General features: G+C 41.7%; 1 protein-coding gene across 3 annotated transcripts in view; it reads left to right on the forward strand.

Moving 5' to 3' along the window:
• Positions 1-7,864: 7,864 nt before the first annotated feature.
• Positions 7,865-15,223, forward strand: part of SIRT1 (sirtuin 1) — a 28,600-nt gene continuing 21,241 nt past the window's right edge. The window contains exons 1-5 of one of the 3 annotated variants that reach the window (XM_077821704.1): positions 7,867-8,532; positions 9,957-10,052; positions 12,127-12,243; positions 13,023-13,264; positions 14,724-14,876. In XM_077821704.1, the coding sequence (XP_077677830.1) occupies positions 8,127-8,532; positions 9,957-10,052; positions 12,127-12,243; positions 13,023-13,264; positions 14,724-14,876 (1,014 nt within the window). In that variant the 5' untranslated portion in view covers positions 7,867-8,126. Of the gene's footprint in view, positions 8,533-9,956; positions 10,053-12,126; positions 12,244-13,022; positions 13,265-14,723; positions 14,877-15,223 lie in introns of all 3 variants that reach the window. The other 2 variants (XM_077821703.1, XM_077821702.1) reach the window with 2 other exon arrangements.

Below are 15,223 nucleotides of genomic sequence, written 5' to 3' on the forward strand. Positions count from 1 at the left end.
GATCATCACAGTGGCCCATAAGCCCCTACACCCATCCCCTTCAAATCTAAGCGAGATTGCAACTAGGTGCACAGGGTCACAGCGCCACTCAGGTTTGGTTTGGCTTGGCCTGGCCAAAAGTACCCAATAGCTTTATGCTGGAGATAACATTTATTGGTTGTAAATAGCAATCTCCCTGACATAATGGGAGACTTGATCAATATGCCCATCCTGTGACCTGTCAGTTCTGCTGGTCAGCACATTGGGGTCAGGAGACAGCTATGACTCTACCTACTCCTGCCTGACTCACTTCTACCTTAGGGGATGTCTGCTTCTGATGCGCAGCTTCCACCTGCTCTGAGTTTCCTTATATAACTACTCATTTTGCAGCCATGTATGGGGGTGGGGGAAAATCCTTACTCTCACCCTCTCCCTGTATGGCTATATTAGAGATAGGTATAATCTACCCCTCTAAGATAGTTCATCCTAACATATTAACACACATACATATAGGTGGAAATATCCCACTCAGGATAAGTAGTATCTTACTCGACAAGTAGTCCCAGATTTCAGTAGGGCTACTCCTGGAGTAAGGTACTACTCAACATAAGTAAGGATGGCAGAATCTGTCCCAGGGATAATGAATACAAAGGATATGAAAGAGGAAAATATTGTTAAGATGTACACAGTGTTATCTGAAAGAGAAACAACACAGACCAGGAAATGGCAAGATCTAAATGAAGTTTTGCCATTCAGTTACAAAATGTTACCTACAAATCTGTTTACACTGTTTACACTTCTAAATAAGTGTACATATTTAGCACAGATGACGAAGTCTCATATTTGTAATTCTGTACTCGCCACTTACGAACAGAATGTTATCTCCAATATTGTTTACACAGTATTACTTATACGTGAATTAACAGGGTCCAATCCTGGTTCCAGTGAATTCAGTGGGAGTTTTGCCATGATTTGGCCTTTCATGCACAAACAAGAAAATCTAGTATGTGTAATTCTGTACTTTGTAGTTTCCAAATAGTTTATTTCTATTTATTTACCAAATAAGACTCGTGAACTGAGCCTGTCTCAGGAAATACTGAACTTCAGTGGCTATTTTTCTTAAAGAAGGATCAGCGGAGGAGGAGGAGGACTGGAATCTTTAACTGTGGATATATTTAAAACAAACCAAAAAAACCCAAAGAAACCCAAAACCAAAACAAGGCACAAGAAGTGTGATATGAAAGAATTTTTAATGTCATGCACTGTACTTGCTAGCTTTAATTCTGTATTGCCTTTATTTACATATTTTCTCTGTGTTTTGGTTGCCCTCATATGGTAGAGAACTTCCACAGTAACTGTATGAAGTTTGATCACTTCCACTGACTTTAGGTCGAACTGTGTTTACAAAATATAGCCCAGATTCAGGAAAGGCTATCTATTCAGGATAGTATTTAAGCACATGCTTCAAGTTAGTGAAGTCCTGAATAGGGATGGATTTAAGTACATTCTTTCCTGAATCAGAACCAACGATTTCTGTAGGACTACTCACACACAAATACTTAACTTTACACAGAAGGACTGTGACCTAAATTTGGATTTAGGAACCTAATTTTTTGCACCCATTTTTTGAATGTAGCCTTAGAACCTAAGTGTCCTTGAATATGTCAGACACTTGTTCCACTCAAACACTAAGGTCTTGTCTTACACACAAATATGCTCCAAAATAACTGCTCTAGTTTTAATTCTTTTAAAATATACTAGACAAGCCCTGTACAGCTATTTTCCCCCTTATTATTTCAACTAAATTTAAATATGACTAAAACAAAATAGGAGTCTCTTAATCCAAAATAAGAGTGTCCACACACAAGCATGCACCAAAATAAAAAGGTATGAATTAAAATAGATTTAGTTATTTCGGTACATGTAACAAGTCCTTAGTCAAGGGAATGTAAAATTTTGGAAAGGACCCATTTCTCAGTTTTCTGAAAAATGACAGGGGGAAAAAAATCTTTAGAGCATGAGAAACCCTTTTTCTTTCTAAGACAACTCAAATGACCAATTGGAATTCTACCTGAGTTACACCCAGAAAGGTCACTTTTCGGGCTAAGAAGGAACAGGAGAAATTTTGGCTTAAAGTTTATTTTTTTAAAACTGATCTTTAACAACACCTGAAAACAAAAGGCCAGATTCTAGGTGCCCAACCCGGGAGTTGTAATTGTCTTATTTAGTAAAAATTAATTGTCTTATTTAGTAAAAATTAATGTTTACGTTAACATAGATATTCTATTAATAGCTTGTGATATTAGGCAGTAATATATGTGCATGCGTGTGTGTACATATTTTAAACAAACTCTATTTCTGTTTACAATCACAAAGATTAACTATATCAACCTTCACTGCCTAGATTTAGCCGTTTACATGAAGACTACCATAGGCCAATACCAGAATGGAGGGAGCCAGGCTGCTGGAAAAATGCAATGCTGCGTCTTTAAAAATTCAGGCGTTGATTTTTCAAAAGCAAACACTGTTTGCATCGTATCAGTCTTCAGCTCATTTCACAAACAGCTAAACAAACTGGAAGATGACGTCAAGCCACTGATTTGATCACCATTTGCTGACTCCTCTGTACAGGTTTTGGTTTTATATAGATTAACATTTGCAGAAGGAAAAAACAAAGAAGAAATACTTTAACATTTCAGAATATATATAATACATTTTAAAGTAACAAATCAACAGCAATAGCGTTTTTTTTAAAGTCTGTTATAATTTAATTTATAAATATTTGCATTGCGGAAGAACAAAGAGATTCCAGTAAGGGATCGGGTCTCCAGTATGCTAGGTCTGTAAACACATCTTGAAAAAAAAAAAAAGTTCCTAATCCAAAAAGCCTTCAAACTAAGGCTCTGATTCAGAGAAGTGTTTCTATTCAGGAAGGGCACTAAAGCACATGCTTAACTTAAACGTATGCTTAAAGTCACACTGTAGTGAAGCTAACTATAAGAGCTTTCCTGAATTAAAATGACTTAAGCATATGCTACAGTGCTTTCCTGAATTGGTGCCTAAGCAAAGATGGAAAAATAATTTTGCTACTGAACATCCAACGGTCATTCACAACCTAGTACTAGGAGCGATCCTCCTATGTACAGCTATCCAAAAAAAAAAAAAAAAGACATCAGATCATGAAAACTCAAAACACCAGCTTCTGTAACCAACGTAGGGTAGCAACCAAGTAGTGCAATGCAATAGTGTATGTATTTTTGCATAATGGTAGGAACCAGGGTAAAGTGGCACATATCACCAGAACAAATCCCTACTCTTACAAAATAAATTATGAGCTCTTTAATGTGTGATGTCTCCATTGTTAAGTTCTGGTCTGCAAAATTCACACAGAAAACTGCAGGGAACTCAGTTTACATATCCTATTGATGCAGGTCTGAGACATCAGATATTTGAAGATCTAATATTTTAGACCACTAAGCGTCTCCTTATGTAGCAACAAAGATCCACTAGATGATCATAATCGTCCCTTCTGACCTTAGTATCTATGAATCCACTAATATTCTAAGTAACTTTTCTCTCATGTTCTTCTTCTATCTGCTTCCCACTCTCTCTCTCGCACCAGAAAATGTCAATTAGTAGTATCACCTCCAAGATTGGGCTGCATTATGGTAGACACCATACCAACATAGTAAGAAACAGTTCCTGCCCTGAGGAACTCAATCTAAATAGACAAGGCAGACAAAGGGTGACCAGGGAGACGAACAGAGTGGTGAAATAGTTTGCCCAAGGTCACAGAACAGGTTGGCGGCAAAGTTGGGAATAGAATCCAGGTATCTTGAGTCCCAGTCCAGTGTCCTAGCTTCTCGCCTACAATTATTGGCATCAGAATCTTAATGGGACCCAACAGCTGGACAATGTAGTATGAACTTAGGATCATGAACATAGACATTCTGGTTGCTAACTTGCCCTTGTTAGAAAAAGTTGGCTTGTAAAACTAGTAAAAAGCAAACAAGAAGTAGAGGTAAAAATGTCATTTCCCTGTTGTTCCCCCTACACTGCTTTGAATTCAGATAGCAGGATTTTGCACAGAATCCAGTAAGTAAGATAAAGGAAGTGGGTTTAGTTAGGACAGAACAGCTATTTAATAACATTCATGTCCCTAGGTGATATGGGAGTAAAATTGAAGTAAATCTGTTGTCTATGTTGCTGTCAGCATTTATTATTTGTATTATCACAGCGTCTAGGAGCCCTAGTCAAGGACCAAGTCCCCACTGTACTAGGCACTGTACAAACTGCTCTTGGGGGAATTCTGCATCAAAAAATTAATAATTCTGCATAATTCTGTATATTTTATTTGTCAACATAACACAATATAATCACACCAGTTTCAATTATTTTGATCATTTATTTCAAAATACCTATCGGCAAGTATGTCTAACAATACAGACAACAAAAAAGATTCAGAAAATGTTTTTTAACAAATAGATTCCTTACTAGGAATATTAATACAGAACTCTGAGTAATAATTCATTTAAACTACAATACAGAACCATATTTCCCGCACCCTCCAAAAGCAGTGCAAAGGCTGGGGGGAGGTCAGGAGTAATGAAGCAGCTGAGGGAGAGGGAAATAATTGCTGGGAAGGAGCCTGGGTGTGAACTTGGAGGGCTGTTGGGTATGGGGGGTGTCAAGGTTCCTCCCCCACTCTGAACTCTAGGGTACAGATGTGGGGACCTGCATGAAAAACTTCCTAAGCTTATCTTTACCAGCTTAGGTCAAAACTTCCCCAAGGTACAAAGTATTCCACCCGTGGTCCTTGGAATGGCCGCTACCACCACCAAACTAATACTGATTACTGGGGAAGAGCTGTTTGGACGCGTCTTTCCCCCCAAAATACTTCCCAAAACCCTGCACCCCACTTCCTGGACAAGGTTTGGTAAAAAGCCTCACCAATTTGCCTAGGTGACTACAGACCCAGACCCTTGGATCTTAAGAACAATGAACAATCCTCCCAACACTTGCACCCCCCCCTTTCCTGGGAAATGTTGGATAAAAAGCCTCACCAATTTGCATAGGTGACCACAGACCCAAACCCTTGGATCTGAGAACAATGAAAAAACATTCAGTTTTTTACAAGAAGACTTTTAATAGAAAATAGAAGTAAATAGAAATGAAGAAATCCCCCCTGTAAAATCAGGATGGTAGATATCTTACAGGGTAATTAGATTCAAAAACATAGAGAACCCCTCTAGGCAAAACCTTAAGTTACAAAAAAGATACACAGACAGAAATAGTTATTCTATTCAGCACAATTCTTTTCTCAGCCATTTAAAGAAATCATAATCTAACACATACCTAGCTAGATTACTTACTAAAAGTTCTAAGACTCCATTCCTGGTCTATCCCTGGCCAAGCACAGCATACAGACAGACACAGACCCTTTGTTTCTCTCCCTCCTCCCAGCTTTTGAAAGTATCTTGTCCCCTCATTGGTCATTTTGGTCAGGTGCCAGCGAGGTTACCTTTAGCTTCTTAACCCTTTACAGGTGAGAGGAGCTTTCCCCTGGCCAGGAGGGATTTCAAAGGGGTTTACCCTTCCCTTTATATTTATGACAGGGGGGAAGTGTGGAACAGGTTTTGGGGGGAGGGACTGCTAGGGAGCTTCCCCCATGCAGACCCTTGCTGATCCCTAGCCTCTCCCATTCAGTCAGGCACATGTGTCCCTCCATCCCCACTCAGACACCTATTCCCCCCCATCCCCATGTGTCCTTGCACCCCCTGTCCATATGTGTCCCTCCACCTCCACTCAGACACCCACTCTCCCATACTCATGTGGCCCTGCACCCCCTCTCCTTATGCATCTCTGTGCCCACACTCAGCCAGCCCCCATCCCTATGTGTCTCTGCACCTCCTCCCCCATCACCATGTGGCCCCACACCTCCCTGCCCCCTGTGGCCTTATGCCTCCAGTCCTATTTAGCCCCTGCCCTAGTCTGTCCTCCCTCACTAGCCCTTATGAACCCCTGTCTGACCCCCCCAGCAGCCCCATAACCCCTGTCTCCTGACCTGGCCCAACAGGCACTGTGAAGAAGGCAGGCTCTTTCTCTTCCCTAGCTGACTGGGAGCTGCTGCTGTGTTCTAGTGCCACAGCACCCTCTGGTGGACAAAAGGCAGAACTGCGGCAACTTTCCAGCAGCAGCTTTTTTCTGCACAAAAATTAAAAATGTGCAGCTCATTAATTATGTACGCATAACACTTCAGGGGGAAAAATTAGTGGGTGCTCTGCACCCACTGGCAGCCAAGCTCCGCGCCCCCCTGCCTCACCTCACCTTCTCCCCCGCCTCCTCCCAGCACACCAAGTCTCTGCTCCTCCCTTCCAGTCCTTGCCACTGCCAACAGCTGCAGCAAGCGCCAGGAGGGAGCAGGAACATGGCACTCTCAAGGGAAGAGGCAGGGAAGAGGCGGGGCTGGGGCAGGGATTTGGGCAAGGAGTCAAATACGAGCAAGGAAGGGGCAGGGACTTTGGGGAAGGGGTTGGAATGGTGGCAGGAGGGGGCGCAGTTGGGGCAGGGACTTTGGGGAAGGGGTTGGAATGAGGGCAGGAGGGGGCAGGGCAAGGGTGGACTTGGGGTGGGGCCAGGGCAGAGGGTGGGTTGAGCACCCACCAGTGCCAGAAGAAGCTGGCTCTTATGCTAAGCACTTTAGTAAAGACCACCTAACCCCCCCGGTGGTTGCATAACCGACAGAAGAATTATTCTATCAACCTAGCTATTGCTGCTCAGGAAGGTGGATTACCTACATCAATAGAAAACCTCTTTCTATCAACCTAGGAATTGTCTACACTATGGGCATTATAGCTATGCTATGCCACATAATGTAGACACGCCCAACGTACACCAATAGCAATATCTGTTACTATTTGAGATGGCCATTCCACTGCCTTATGAGCAGTGTAACAATTTAATAGTGTTGCCAGCTCATGATTTTATAACAAGACTCATAATAGTTGGTCATCTCCTGCAGGTATATTGTGAGAATCTTAACTTTCATTTAAAAAAAAAATTAAGTGAATTTCTAGCCCTAAAGGATGCAGAGAAAGGGTTGAAAACATGAGGCTCAAAAGCAAAAGGCAAATTAAAATTTAGGCTTTTTTAAAGTCTCATTTTTAAGCCATTTCAGATTTTTGAATACTTGTGGTTGGCAGTAATGTGTAATATCTCCATTTCTCTCTTCCCATCTCCAACCTGGCTGCTCAGACAGGAGTGATTTCCTTTTTCTCCTACTCTGATGGGATTAAAAAAACAAACAAACAGGAATCCCAATGATTTTAGGCTTGTCTACACAAACTGGTTCCAGTTTAATTAAAGGTGTGTTTTTAAACTTATTTAGTTAAACCTGTGCAAGTTTTCACATGCATACATACTTCTTTCTATTTAATAGTGGCTTATCTGGGGTTTAGTTTAAATCATGCAAAACACAGGTTAAGTTAAACAGAACTACTCATCTGAACTAAGCATTTAAAATATAAACTTCCATTGATTTAACTAAATTAGTTTTAACACGCACCATTCGTTAAAATGGTACAGCCCTCCTCACCGGAGCTGAGATCTTTGGGTTGCTCCCTGTCCTTCCAAGGAACACAACCCAGCCCCTCTAACCTACTATATGTGTGACCCTTTCCTCTTTCCATGTAATCCCACCCGTACATTTAGCTACTGCCCCGTCCATGCCCTTATTGCACGGCCTCCTTCCTCAAGCCCCGCGCCCTTCACAAAACCACAGCGCCTCAGCTGCTCACCCCTCCAATGGCCCCACCTCAGACCCGCCCGCGTCCGCTCCCCTCACATAACGCCTTGCACGCGCAACGGCCAAGGCTTGTGGGTGGCTGGGAGGTAGGTCACGTGAGGGGGAGAACCGGGGAGGGCATCTACTTGGTGCGCTAGGCCCGAGTACAGGGTCACGTGACGGCGGCACCCCGCTTTCCCTCACGTGACCCGGTTTGTTGTTGTTGCGGCCTCCGCGGAGAGGGTGTCCGCGTGGGCGGTGGCGAGGTCACGTGCAGGGTTTAAATCTCTCCCTGGAGGGAGGGGGGGTCGGGAAAGGGGCGCTGTTGCGCCGGACTGGGGGAGGCGGCGGTTGCTGCTCCAAGATGGCGGATGAGGAGACTCTGCTCCTCCAACCGCGTAGCGGCCTCTGCGCTGCTGCTGAGAGTGCCGAGCCCCTACCTAAGCGCCAGCGCCTGGACTCGGAAGGCGGCGGCGGGCGGGGCTCAGGGAAGGGCCCAGGCCCAGAGCGAGGAGATGGGACGGCGCCCACCTCGGGTTCCGCGGCTGGGGCGGCGGCGAGGCTGCAGGCGGAGGTAGCGGCGGCGGCGGACTGGAGTGGCGCGGAGAACGGGGCCGGGCTGCGGGGCCTGCCCCGCGAGGAGCCGCCCCCGCAGCAGCAGGAGGAGGGGGCGGAGACGGCGCCCAGTGGAGACGCGGTGGAGACGGCCATTGGCTGCAGACGGTCGCAGTGCTCACACGGGGCGGCCGACGCGGCTGCCCTGCATCCCGGTGAGGATCCTTGGCCTGCCCTCGCAGTGGGGAGCGGTACCCTTCCTGCCCCCTCCCGTTGCCTGGGGCAGTGCTGTCCCCGCCCTCAATCGCTGCGTACGGCCAGGCGGGCCTACCCTAGCACTGCCTGCTCACTGGGGAGGCGGGGACGCTTCGAGCCTCCTCTGCTTTTGTGTGACACTAGTCAGCGATATCCGCACCCCCCACACACGCACCTGGGGGGACGAGCAACCTGCCCACGCCATCTGCCACGCCCATTCGGAGCCGGGGGCGTAATTAGCCGTCTTCCCCCGGCCTGGAGAGGTGCAGTTAATCTCCAGCCTCTCCTAGCCTCCAAGTGTAACACAGCCTGGGCTTGCTGAGAAGCAAATGAATTCCTCAACCGCCACTGAATCACCTGCTAAACACAGGTGTTGGGTGGCGGGAAGGTCAAGCGTCATGAACTCCCTCCGTGATTGGAGGTACAGAGAGGAGCCAGCCATGCTTAGCATCCTATCCTTTTGCATTGCTTATTCAGTTGTATAATTGCTACCAAACAGCTGTACCTTATTAAGGATAGTGGTGCTAAGTTCTTGCTCACTAACCCTTCCAAATCTTTTTGGGTGCGTGCTCAATGGGCTCTTGCCCAGTTTCACCTCTTTGCACATATATGCTTGCCAAATGCCCTTTGAGTGTGCTTATTGTTACATGCTGATCCCCAGATGTGGATATTGAACTTAAATGGACATTTTGCACATGCTTTTTACATGGTTAAGTGCATGTGCTAAGCATGTGTATTATTACACAAACATTTTCTGCTCCATTCTTGTTCATCTACTTAGGCTTGTAGATGTAGAAAAGTGGTGTAGTTGGCCTCTGGTTTGTACTCCTGTGTGAAAGGGTCCCCTACAATGTGTGGGGATTGTGAAAGATTCTTTTTTTCAACTTCTATAATTTTTATGGGCTATACAACAAACAAAGCTCAATAGACTTACAAATTACTACATTGCTTGTGGACCTGTTAAACAATATACACCTCTACCCTGATAATAATATGACCCGATATAACACGAATTTGGATATAACGCGGTAAAGCAGTGCTCGGGGGGGGGGGGGGGGCTGCGAGCTCCGGTGGATCAAAGCAAGTTTGATACAACGCGATTTCGCCTATAATGCAGTAAGTTTTTTTTTTTTTGGCTCCCGAGGACAGCGCTATATCGAGGTAGAGGTGTATATCAAACTTACTAGTAATTCTCAGCATATATATATATATATATACACACACACACACACACATACTCGTTCATAAGCTGAATATTTTTGGTAAAAGTGACCCATCAGAAAGCAGGGGTCAGCTTATAAACCGGTCTAAAATTTGATGATTTTAAACTCTATGAAATCATTCAATTGAATATCTAATACACTGTTGTTTTGTTTACCTGGAGCGTTCGCAAGCACCATTTCCCACAGCTCCCATTGGCTGGGAACAGCGAACCACGGCCACAGGGAGCTGAGTAGCTCCGTGCCTGTGAATGCTCCAGGTAAACAAAACGTCCCGACCCACCAGCAGCTTACCCTGATGGCCTGGGAGCCAAAGTTTGCCAACCCCTGAAATATAGGGTCGGCTTATGAAAGGGTCATGCAGTTTTTACTATTTTTACCTATCCATCTTGGGGGGGTTGGCTTATAAACGAATGGGCAAATGAACAAGTATATACGGTAATTTCTAAGCTACTTATTGCTAGACAATTTTTCAAGTATTGTGTATAGTGTGCATCCATTACTAACAATTTCAGTTTACCCTCTTAAGTTCACATCATAATTTTCTCAGTTTTATTTCCTGGACTTCTAAAAGGAGACTGATTCAAGTATTGTTGTAAACAAATTTCTTAGTAGCACCGTCTTTAGTTATTAGAAGTGAAAGTTTTAAAAATTCAGTTTTCTTGTCACTATTTTTATTTTGTTTCCTTTTTGTATTTGGCTTACTTTCAATAACTTCTGTTTCATATGAGATGTTATCCATTGAGCATGTGTCATGCTAGCTCTTTCTGTAATTACCCCCAGTGCTGAGAACTATGGCTGAGAATCCATGATTAAATAAGCATACATACCTTTCTGGAAACTGCCCTGCTTGAGTAATCCCCTGACTATGCAAGGGGAGCATAGTTAAACAGTTGTTTAAACTGTCTATAATGAGAAGCATTGTTGAGGGTCTACAGAGGGTCCAAACTGTTAACAATGTAGGACCTGATCCTTCGAACACTTCATTAACTTTATTCATGTGAAACGTCTCCTTGAAATTAATCTGCCCCTTGGTGGACATTAAGGAATGTGTACTAAAGCCTACATCTTGTGTACGCTAATGTGTACCAACTATCAATTCTGTTTTTGTTTCTTTATGGGATTTATACTCTGATTTATGTATAAAGATTTCAGGTGAGAGTGGAAACTGTCCAAACACATAAGAAAAGACACTGTGAGGGGAGAGATTACAAAATAGCACTCATATATTTTAAAACTTTTACAAGTTAGAATTTGAAATTTGTCTCTTCTCCCATTCCTTGTTCCTATTCACAACAGAGCTTTAAAGTAATCTGTCAGGGAGGATGGGGTTAGAGTTTTTGCTACTTTTTTATCCTGTATAAAGGGTACCTGCTGTGTTTTCTGCTTGTGTGTGTTGGGTTTTTTTTAACATAAGAAAATGAGGATTTATCTAGTTTGAAAGAATATAGCCTTATCCAGAATAGGATAATGAAACTGAAAAGTTTTTGGTTTTTCTTTTTTAAGGAACGGGTAGTGAGGACTGAGTTCCACTATCTCCCCTTGTTCTTCAACGTAATAACCAGACCTGTTAGATCTGGTCTTCCCCTGGTTTTGTTGGAGATCTGAGGTTCTAACGTATTTGGAAAGTCTAGCTGCCCCCTTAGGTTTTAACTCAACCCAGTTAGCACTATTAAAGTCAGCATACCTTGTCTTCACTGAACTGTTCTTACATGTTTGCTAAAGCATTCTGACATACTTTTAAATCCTAGTCTAGATAAGGACAGTTTGTGAACTAATGCAATGTTGACCTCCTAGGATTCAGGAAAACAACAAAAGTTGAGCAGTTGAAGTGGGAGTTGAGAGGAAGGGATTTTTAGTAAGAGTGTTCTAAAACGCCACATCTTTGTTTTTGGTGTGTGGGATTGTGTGTTTTTCGTTTGGTTGGGTTTTTTTACTTTTTTTGAGAGTGAGAATTAACACCTATGTATCTTCAGTGATTAACATTTATTTTAAAAAAAAAAACTGTATTAGATTCACGACCCACCACCACCCCATGGAGATCTGAAATTTAACAAAATAAATCCTCTGAAATATCCAGTAAAATTAGGGAGGAGCAAACTTGATATTTAAGCTTTTTTTTAAAAAAAAAAGAAAGGGGGGGAAAAAAAGCAAGTGGGAACTTGTCCCCTGCACCTCTTTTTCTAACTAGCAAAACCTCTCAACTTCTCCGTAAAAGGCCAGATTAAAAAAAATTCTTTTGCAGGTCATCTCTAAAGCTATAGTAACATTTTAGCCTCTTTATAATGATGTTGTGATTCAAGAATAATACTACTTTGTTATACTATCTTGCAGATGACATCCTTTTTAGTGATGAAATCGTAGCCAATGGTTTCCATTCCTGTGATAGTGATGAAGATGACCGAGCCTCACATGCAAGCTCTAGTGACTGGACTCCAAGACCACGTATAGGTAGAAGTTTATATAATGTATCATTTCCAAGATTTTTTACTTTTAACTGTTACTTAATATCTGACCTTTTAATACTGATTATCCTCTTCCTGTTGCAAGAGTCCACTAGGCTATTTTGACACTACCGTATTACTACTTTTCTGGAGATTACAGTTGTGGGAAGTATATTGTATCAAGTCTGGATGGTTAAAGGTGAACAGAAGAAATTCCTTCACCTTCTTACTATAAAGCAGCTAAAATATATTATTTGGCATCTTTCAAACATCACACCACTATATAAAAATATCATGCACTTCACCAAATTTAACTTGGCACAAAATGTTAGATTTATTGCCAAATCCTGTCTACCAGCACTTCCAAATCAAGATTCTAGTACTTCTTATTTCCTGAAAGCATGGTCCAAAATGTTGGAAGCATTATACAGAATGAGAGTTCTTAAAAGGAAACATACTTTGGGAATTAGGTTTCTAATATGTGATTTTGTGCAGTCTTCAAGCAGAATAAGAGATGGGATCTTATGTCAACAGAAGTCCTGCCCTGGCAAATCTGCCTGGTAGGTTTTTCTAGATAACTCACTAAGAGTGTATCTATCTTTAGTGAACAAACGGCACCACTACATCGGAGTCTAATAGTCTGTTATATAGATAAGGGCTGTTGATGAAAAGGGTCTTAATTGGGTTAGTAAGATAAAGTAGTAACAGTCAGCTAAAATGTCTAAAGAATTTTCCTTGATTCAGAATGTTAAGTTAGATTTTATATACTTTGTTTTTCTATAATAGGTCCCTACACTTTTGTTCAACAACATCTCATGATAGGCACAGACCCACGGACAATTCTGAAGGATTTGCTACCAGAAACAATTCCTCCTCCTGAACTGGATGATATGACTCTGTGGCAGATTGTTATAAACATTCTTTCAGAACCACCAAAAAGGAAAAAACGAAAAGATATTAATAGTATTGAGGATGCTGTGAAACTTTTACAAGAGTGCAAAAAAATAATTGTCTTGACTGGAGCTGGGGTATGTACATCTAAAATATGTTAGTGTGAAAATAAATGAATAACTACGTAGGTCCCGATCCAACAATTTACAGCAGGCTGCGTCCATGCAGAGCCACCCTGAAGTCAGTGGTGCTCTGAATGGGTGCAGCAGTCCACCTGGACACTATAAATCGCAGGATCAGGGCCTAACCTTAGAATTGATCAGAAATTTAATTTTACAGATCTTTTATATGGGAGAAATAAAATTAGCTTGATATTGTTATGCCTTAGCTTAGACAACTGTATCCTAACTTGTCTAGCATCTAAAGGCAAGATGTAATTTTTTTTTATCCCTAGGTACCTGTTCCACAATACTAATTTTCTATCCCCATCTTTGTGTTTGCTGAAATAGATTCTGAGATTTTTCTGTCTAATTACTTTGGGCCTGATATAACTTCCATTGGACGAAAAACTACTGTTAACTTAGATGAGAGTTGGATTGAGCTTTCTTTGATAGAACATTGTATCTGGTCATTCGGTTGCACTCTTAGAAGTAATCAAACACAGTACATATTGCTACAGTCAAAAGTTCTTACATTTGTCTTTCTGCATACCAACGATGTCATGGCACAGAAGTCAAGGAATAGTTGCTTGCTTTGTTTCATTCCTGTTGTAACGTGACTGGCTCAAGAGAGAACAGATGTGATAGATTGTTACCTCTTCACACCTAAAATGGAGTGTGATAAGAAGTAAGAGATGAGCAATTTGAGACAAACCATTGTGCCCATAAGAGAAGGATACAGCCCTGGTACTGCCTAGTTTCATTCATTCTGTAATTGCTGTTAAGCCTTTAAATTGAAAACATTTGGCTAGAGAAATCATGGTTATACTTATTAAAGTAATAGCATACATAATATCTTAATTTGGTGCTCAAAAGGTGTGGGGGCTTTTTTGGATGGTGGTGGTTTTGTTTTTTTAAACCTTACTTTATTTACGCTAGGCAAATAAATGTTATGTTAATAAGCTGATCTGCTGCTATACTTTTAAAAATGTATAAGGATGACTTTTCTTGTTTACAACTACTATGGGAGATCAGTGAATTTCATTTTAGGAAACCAAATTTAGTGTTCTTGTTTTAGGTGTCTGGGTACTCATATTTACAAAATTTTTAATGCAGTACTAAAAATATATATAAACAGTGTTCTGTTAAACTACTGGTCCCTGACATGTAGATTGCTGTACAGGTGTTTGTGACCTCAAAGCTAAATTAATGTTCCCCCTCCCTTTTCCTGCATATTCATGGAGAAACTTTACATTGCTCTGTCAAAAAGTCTATCAAAGTAGACATGGGTTATTCAAATTGCCTTTGTTCTCATTCTTTGGTATTAAAAGTTGATAGCACACACAAGCTTAGTTCTCAAATATAGCATATGCTAGCAAGCCATCATATCCAAATATGCAGTTGATTTCAGGCTACAAATTGTAAACCTGTATTTCAGGTGTCTGTTTCTTGTGGAATACCTGACTTTCGATCAAGAGATGGCATCTATGCACGCCTTGCAGTAGATTTCCCAGACCTTCCAGATCCTCAAGCAATGTTTGATATAGAATACTTCAGAAAGGATCCAAGACCATTTTTTAAGTTTGCAAAGGTACTGTGTTCCAATTGCTTTTATTATTTTGGACAGTAAAGATATGCCTCCGTCAGACAGAAGATAGTTCTGCCTTCATTTTTTCTTCATGAACGAGGACAACTCCTAAAGCTACTGAATTTAACTTTAATGAGGAATGGCCTTAGTCATCAGCAATGAAGTGAAACTAACTAAGGCCATCCCTCATTAAGATAAAGTAAAAAGCAAGTATTCCAGAGTTAACAAATTTCACTCTTCTCAGTATTATGTATCTCATCCTAGGTAAAGCCATATGTTATCTTCAATAGGAGTATTTATAATTAAAAAAATACTTTGTTTGTTGTTTTGTAATGGGGATGCTAACACAA

Source organism: Eretmochelys imbricata, chromosome 7 (assembly GCF_965152235.1).
Source record: "Eretmochelys imbricata isolate rEreImb1 chromosome 7, rEreImb1.hap1, whole genome shotgun sequence".
Lineage (NCBI taxonomy): Eukaryota > Metazoa > Chordata > Testudines > Cheloniidae > Eretmochelys > Eretmochelys imbricata.